The 7621-nt window shown below is 46.1% G+C and overlaps 1 protein-coding gene across 1 annotated transcript in view; it reads left to right on the top strand.

Moving 5' to 3' along the window:
* The window catches only part of TENM4 (teneurin transmembrane protein 4), a 400863-nt gene that overhangs the window by 288902 nt on the left and 104340 nt on the right, over positions 1-7621 (top strand). Inside the window, exon 14 of the mRNA XM_007455571.1 lies at positions 3197-3343. Coding sequence (XP_007455633.1) covers positions 3197-3343 — 147 coding nt within the window. The remainder of the gene's footprint in view (positions 1-3196; positions 3344-7621) is intronic.

Here is a 7621-nt window from a genome sequence, read left to right as displayed (position 1 = left end):
GCTGCGTGTTGGCCCCATGACCACGTCATTGGGTTTGTCTCAGCTCCCTCTGGCAAGGTTTGTATTTATGAGGACCACAGCTTTTGACCCAAACATTGACACAGTTTGGACTGGCAAAGGGTTATTTTCTGGTTTGTGAGTTTCTTAGTGAAGTTATACAATGTTAAAACAAAATAAACCCAATAATAATAATAGCAGCTGTCATTTATTAAATGCCTACCAGTGTTACCCACTGTGCTAAATAATTGATATACATTATCCCATTAATCTTCTTAACAACTCTTTGAATTACATATTACCTCCATTTTACAGATGAGAAAACTGAGGCTTAGTTAAATAGTTTGCCAGTCATCACACAGGTAGTAAGTAAAATGGTGGTGCTGGGATTTAAACTGAGGTCTGTCTAGGTACAAAGTCCATACTGTATTATAACACATGGTTTTTATTAAAAATTTAGGATTAAGTGGTGTGAAATTGGCACTGCCCTAGTAAATCAGGATCTGGAAAATATAACCAAAAGTTACTTAGTTTGGAAATAATATATGTAGACTGTCTAGCACAGTGGCAAGCCATAGGAGACCTTCAGTATATGGCAACTGGCATTGTCATCACTGTCCTGAAGCATCTAAACCAGGGTTTGGCATCTACAGCACACAGACCAAATCTGGCTCATCACTTGTTTTTGTAAATAAAGTTTTATTGGAACACAGCCATGCCCATTCATTTATAAATTGTACGTAGCTCCTTTCAAGCTACAATGGCAGAGTTGGGTAATTGCAACAGAGACCATATGGCTCACAAGCCTAAAATATTTATTATCTGGACCTTTACCGAAAAAGCTTGCCAACTCTGATCTAGATAACTGCCTCAGTTTTCTATTTTGCCTTTCTGTGACCCCTACCTGAGGTTAGGGATACAACTTATGATATTATAGTCCCTCTACTAAACCAGAGAGAAGGTCAAGGTGAGTTGAAGATTCAGATACTGTGTTCAAGCTGTATGTCAGGCTTTGTGCATCATGCGTACATTATCTTATTTAATCCTCCCAACAACCCCATTTTATAAGTAGACTGAGGCTCAGAGAAATTAAATAAGGTGCCTGGGTGTCCTAAAGCCACTGTGTGACAGAGCCAGCCTTTGATGTGGCTCCCAAGCGTGTGCTCTTAGATAAGCGATGTTATTTGCACCTTACAAGAGGCTACATCTTGAGCAAGAGAAAGCAAGTCTACTACCATATTCTTGACGATTGGACTCTTCTTCCTCCAAAACGGACCTCAGGTACATATGAGGCTTAATTTAAAGTCTCAGCTGGATGGACAAAACCTTAAATGGGATTAATTGGAAAAAGAGGGAGTCTGTATTTGCTTAGATCAGGAGGGGTGGCTGATGTTAGCTACTGAGTCAGAATACCTGGGCGGTCACCTGCACATCACAGCGCTGCTCCTGGGCTTTTCAACTGCTTTCTCGATCACTTTTGGGGTGGCCTGGCTTCCCACCTTTCCCAGCAGGCTTCTGCTGTGAGCCCATTATCTACATTTGCTTCAAAACTTCCGCAGGAATCCCTCCTAGGCTCAGAGTACACACTCCGTAAATGTTTCTTCCTTTGAATGGAACACAGTGGCCATATTGATTGATTGGTATTGAACACCTGTATTGAACATCTCAAGTATAAATGAACAATTCTTTCCTTTTACTTTATAAGAACAGTCAACTATCAAAAGGCCTTGAAACACTACAGCTTTAGATTCTATTTGATCGGCCATTTAGTGAGTACCTACCTTGGCCTAGGTCTTATATCAGACAGCCACATCCACATTTGTCCCATTTGAGAATAATGGGTCAGTTTTCAGTTATTTCATGATAGAAAATTTAGTCTGCAGCTGTAGTTGCTGCTCTTAATAATGAAACAAGTTTTATAGGTGGCAGAGTGCTTTCACATCCATACCTTTCCCTGAGACCGAGCAAGGGCCAGAGAAGACATCCCAGGGAGGTAATATTTTGATAGCCCCTCTGAGAAAAGAATTGGCAGATTTGTTAAAAGGAGGACTTGAATGAAAACCAAGCAGCAACACAGAAGCTGGAGTAGACCGTGTAACTTCACAGATTCTCAGGCCTAGATTTCTAAGCTACAGACTCAGAGAGAGAGGGGTTTGAAAAGGTGGTCAACAAAAACCTGCAAATCTACTTGAATAATAACTCCCCACCTTATGATATAGTCAAAGCAGAACTAAGGCAGAGTCTAAATATTGCCTGACCCTCCTTGATTAAATCACCCACAGCCCTCTCAGGCAGATGGCCACTCCTGTATTTGGTTCCCACCGTATTTTGTACATCTCCCTCAGGGTACTTAGCAGTGAAATATTTTGCTTATACAAACCTGTCTCCCTTGATAGGCTACATGCTCCTCAAGAATAAGAACTAGGTCTTACTCATCTCTGTACCTCCAGTGCTAGCCCAGAGAAGGTGCTTAATAAATGACAGACAGGCAGACAGATGTACAGATGAAGAAAATTAGGGAAGGGAAGCCTGCCCAGACCTGCAATGGCAATCACAGACAGCCCTACTTAGTGTCTCTCGTGGCAGTCGTCCGGGTTCCCTTTACTCGCTGTAGATAAGATGGGGGAAAAAAGACTCCAGGACTCTTCCTGAAAGCAAAGACAGTTGTTTAGGAGAAAGTGGGACAAAATAAGTGAGAAACCTAAGGTTCAGTGCAATGAACCTAGTAACAAGGCCTGAGAAAAGTACAGCCTTTTAGAATGAGACCCAGAAGTGCTGAGGGGACAAGAGGAGTAAATAGAGAGATGATTCCCTTGTTCCACGTGGTAATATCACATCAAAGGACAGGATCAGCCTAAAAGCTCCACTGGTCAAATTTGGACAAGCCCACATCCACTGACTCCTGCTCTAGAATCCTGATCACTTTTGAAAGAGGGGGTTTCAGATACAGAAGGTGTGGGTTCCAGATCTGTGCCTGCCACGTCCTGACTGTGCATCCTTAGTGAGGCCTTCCACCTCTGAGTCTCAGTTGCCTCAGAGGTAAAGTGGCAGTTCTAATGACAGGCCTCCCCGGGTGCTGCGGGCATCAATGCGCTGATGAATGTGAAAGCCTTTTGTAAGTTGACAGGCAGAGTGTGCGTGTATGTGACCAGCTGGCTGTGGATGATCATACCTTGATTCCGAGTGCTTTGCCTTGCAGAGGGTTGCCCTGGCTTGTGCAATGGCAACGGCAGATGTACCTTGGACCTGAATGGGTGGCACTGCGTCTGCCAGCTGGGCTGGAGAGGAGCTGGCTGTGACACGTCCATGGAAACTGCCTGTGGTGACAGCAAAGACAACGATGGAGGTAGGGCTCTGGCACCCATGGGTGCTGTGCATCTCCAGGGCTGTGGGAAGCACAGAGTGGAGGGTGGGCATTACTGAGATAACAGGCCACCAACACACCAGCTGTCCAGTCAAGGGGGCCTGCAGGGTAGGCATAAAACGGCACATGTCATCTAAGGAATGAGTGCATGTGACTGGTTGTTCCATTTGAATTCATTAAAATTAGCTGGTGCAAACAAAATTAGTTAGCCTCTGAGAGCAAGTGCAGAGAGGAAGGCATATGGAAGAAGGAATTTTCTAATAATTCATTAACGGAATGAGTTGCCTGGCAACGTTACGAGATACCGCCATTGCAAGTGGACAAGAAGAGGCCACCCAATTCTGTACCACAGAAAGTGGCAGAAAGGATGCTTCTCCAGGGAAGGGAGGTTGAGTTACCTTTGTCAACGTCCCTTCTCCCCTGCTTCTGGTGGTAACCCTCCCCAAGCATGCTGGGGGCCACCTTTGCCTCCACACCTTCTGTCCTTACGGGTTTGTAGTAGAGTTTGTCTTTGCTGCTGGGTTTTTTTCAAGTGCTGGGCGGTCAAAACCCTAAGGAAGGGAGGCCTAGTCTTGTGGAACTTTTATTAGCTGAGAGTGAAGAGTCCAGGGTTCTAATCCCAATTCTGTCTTTGGTGCTCTGTGTGTCCTTAAGCAAAAGCTACTCGATGTCAGTGGGCCTCACACTCCCTATTTATAAAATGAGGCCATTGGATCATAAGAGCCCTTCCAGTCTTTATATTAGTCCTAGAATTAGCCTTTGTCTTTCTTTTTTTGTGTGTGGAACTTGTATAAATACAAACACAATGTGCTTTGCTTTTCCACTTGGAAGATGGGTTGATTCCTCCTGACGCTACCAATCTCAAGGGGTTACTAGGAGAAGAAAAAGATGGAGAAATGAAAAAAAAAAAAAAAAAAAAAAAGATCAAAACAGTTAATCCTTCCTTTATAATGATGGCCTAACAGTTGGCCTAGTCCAGATGTGTTTATGCAGCTCCCTCATATTTATACCAAGGGACTTTCTGATATACTGCACAGAGTAGGAAATCAACAGGCCAGAAACTCAGCATCCCCACCTTTGGGAACCTTCTACTTAGTGTGATTCTACAATCTCAAAGCACCAGAAGGATTAAAAAGCCAAGTGTGTGTTGTTGTGATTACTCTGGTTCATTTGCCTTGAGTTGGCTCTGGCAGCCTTGGGCTGTTTCAGGCCACCGGTCTTTGTCCGAGCCAGCTTTCAGTCCTTCGGTCTGCTGCCTGAATCCAGGAGGTGGTCGGGCCTGATGCACCCAGTCCTGGGCCCCGTGGGGTAATTGTCGACAAGGAGCTCGTGGGGTTGGGTCATGGTAGCCAGGCAGAGGCAGTGGGTCCCTGCTCTCCTCTTGAGAACTCACAGGGCTGAAATGTCCCTTAATCAGTCTGAGATTTGTGGAGCTCATTCATTCTGTGCTCCATAAATATCCAGGGTTCCTGTTACGGATCCAGGCCCTAGACCAGGCACAGAGATGAGTAAGTCCGGTCCCCACACTCCAGGAGCTCAAATGAGGGAGGGAGACCAAAGTTAAGGGCTGATGGACGGTGATAAGGGCAGGTGCAGACTTCTGTATTGGCTGTTGTGAGAGTAGGAAAACATTGATCAAGAAGGTGAAGCTTGAGCAGGCAGGCGTTTCTTGGAAAGGAGGGAGAAAACATCATGGGCAAAGCAGGGAAGGGCACCAAGTAGCCCTGTCTTCAGGCAAGATAAAGTACAATCGTACTGGCTCTTCATAGGGAAGAGATGTCAGCCGAAATTATCTGCCTAACTCCCCCCCTTCACTTTGCCTATGTAGACTAGACGCAATTCCATGACTAGCAATGACATCCCTATAGTTAGAAAAGACAGGGAGAGGAGCCGTACCATGAAGTCATTCCCTTCTCAGGAATCCAGGGTTTTGGCCAAAGCCGTTGACTATCTGGGCAGCAAAAGAACTGAATGTCCCTGAGAAATGTGGGGAGAGGGTGCACTCCCCCGTAACACGCATAGCAGAATAAGCTATAAAACAGGGTTCATTTGCCCCCTCACATGAAACACAATGCCAGTGTACCCTCTGTTCACCATCCTTCAGAGGCAGCCCTCCCAGTGCTGGGACTCCCCAGTGCCAACAGGGAGCGTGGGCACACAGGAGCCAAAAGCCCCACAGCCTTGGTGGGAGAAAGAGCTTCTCATCATAGGAAACAGGGCAGATCCTGACCCCAGGGGAACAGAGCCCTCTCCAGCCGCCATGGAGATGAACCAGCATGAAGTGGAAAAAATCAATCAGAAAATCCCCAAGTGTAGGAGAATATACCTCTTCCGTTTATGGAGCATGTTATGGGCTGGAATGAGCTTTTACATAGTTTTCACGAATGCCATACAATAGTACTACTGTAACTTGAGTTCATTCACTCACTCAGCAAACATTAACTGAATGTCTCCTCTGCATTGGGCCCTATCCTTGGGTCTTGGGGCTTCAGAGACAAATAAGACACAGTCCCTGCCTTTGTGAAGTTCGCAGCCTGGAGAGAGAAACAGCACCGGTTGCAACGTAGTGGGATAATTGCTGTAGTAAAGGAGCATCCACTCATTCAGCTGATATTATCAAATGCCTGGGTACCCTCCTGGGAACTGTGATGTAGCCCCTGTCCCATGGGGCTTCCAGTCCAGCCAGGAAGACATCCCATGGATCATCATGGTGGGGAAGACAGCTAGCTGGGGAGACCAGACTGTTGAGGGAGCTTGGCCTTGGGTTCTCAACTGAGAAATGAGGGAATGTCTCACCTCAGGACCCTCTCAGTTTGGTAGGCTCTCTACCCATTGGGGGAGCCAAGAGGAAGGGGCAGAGGGTCCCCACTTTGCAGGGTGGCACAGATGAAATAACCGTAAGGGTTAGACTGTCCCCAAGTGCTGGAGGGGGCAAGATTATCCTCACTGGCCCCCCTGGGTCTTGGCCAAACAGGGACAGTTTTAGTGGAGGGAGAAGCAGGGCAGGCTGTGCACGGCAGCACAGGGGTGAGCCAGATTTAGCGCTTGGCTGTTTGCAGTTCAGTCAAGCACACACTTGCTAGGCTCCTGCTGTCTACCGGGTACCACACTCCTTTCTAAGAGGATATCAAGACCGATGAACGTGACCCTGTCTGTCTCCCTCAGGAAGCTCACAGTCATTTGGAAGAAATTGTCATCCAAGCAACCAAATCTAATGGAGGTAGAATGAAACAGATGCCTTTATTTCAGCCATGATGTGGGACGCAGCATAATCCCAGATAAATAAGTCAGGGTGGAGGGGAAAAAATGTTAGTGTCTCGCTGAGAGATGGTTTTTGGCTGATGTGACTCAGGGGTTTGGAGAAGGGATTAGCAGAGGTTAATGTGAGTAACAGGCCTGGGGGAGACAGAGAACACAGACTACAGCTCCCTCCTTTACTCCCCTGCACATTACAGACCGGGAAACTGGGGCCCAGAGAGGGGATGTGACGTCGTATACGTGGAAGTCACACAGAAAGTCATTAACACAGCTGGACTAGGACCCAAGAGTCTTGGGCCATATTCTGTGTGGTCTTAGGGACCACCTCCTCCTGGTGCTTTTATCCTCCACCTAGACATGTAGTGTGAGTACTTACTCGAATTTAAATAGGCTACAGCGGTACCACAGAGCAGACCAGAGGATGACAATGATAACTTATATGTCATTTTACCGTTTGCAAAGCAGTTGTGTACCCATCCAGCAACACTGGGAGGTGTATGGTATTCTTATCCCCTTTTTACTCTTTTCTTATGATGCGGAAGCTAGGACTTAGTAAGGGGAGGTATTCTGCCCAGGTCACACAGCTGGCGAGTGACAGAGACTGGCATAGTCTGTGAGGTCTGTCCACATGAGAGCTTTTCAGCGTGCCCAGACTTCGGACTCACGGCTCTATCGTAACCCTGACCGTGGCTCTTCAAGTTACCTGAGAACTTCTGGTTTCTCTTCTTTCCCAACTTGCTAGGCTGAAAGCAGTCCTTCACAAATTAAACTGGAATTTCAAGCTTCGTTAAGCATGTTGTCGCAGTGTTTTTAAACCGAGACCAAAAAAAAAAGTTACGCAATATGCCTGAGTTGGGTTTAGCTTCATTGGTTTGTTTCTGTTTTCACTTGTGGTCGTTGTCTACATTTTTTTTTTTTTTTTTTTTTTTTTTTTTTTTTTTTTTCTACTCCTTTGGTTATTAGAAAGAGCAGGCTTTTCTCGGGGCTTTTTTTTTTGTTTTT

The sequence above is a fragment of the Lipotes vexillifer genome, unplaced genomic scaffold, assembly GCF_000442215.2.
Source record: "Lipotes vexillifer unplaced genomic scaffold, Lipotes_vexillifer_v1.1 scaffold123, whole genome shotgun sequence".
NCBI lineage: Eukaryota > Metazoa > Chordata > Mammalia > Artiodactyla > Lipotidae > Lipotes > Lipotes vexillifer.
This window is presented reverse-complemented; position numbering and strand designations above follow the sequence as displayed.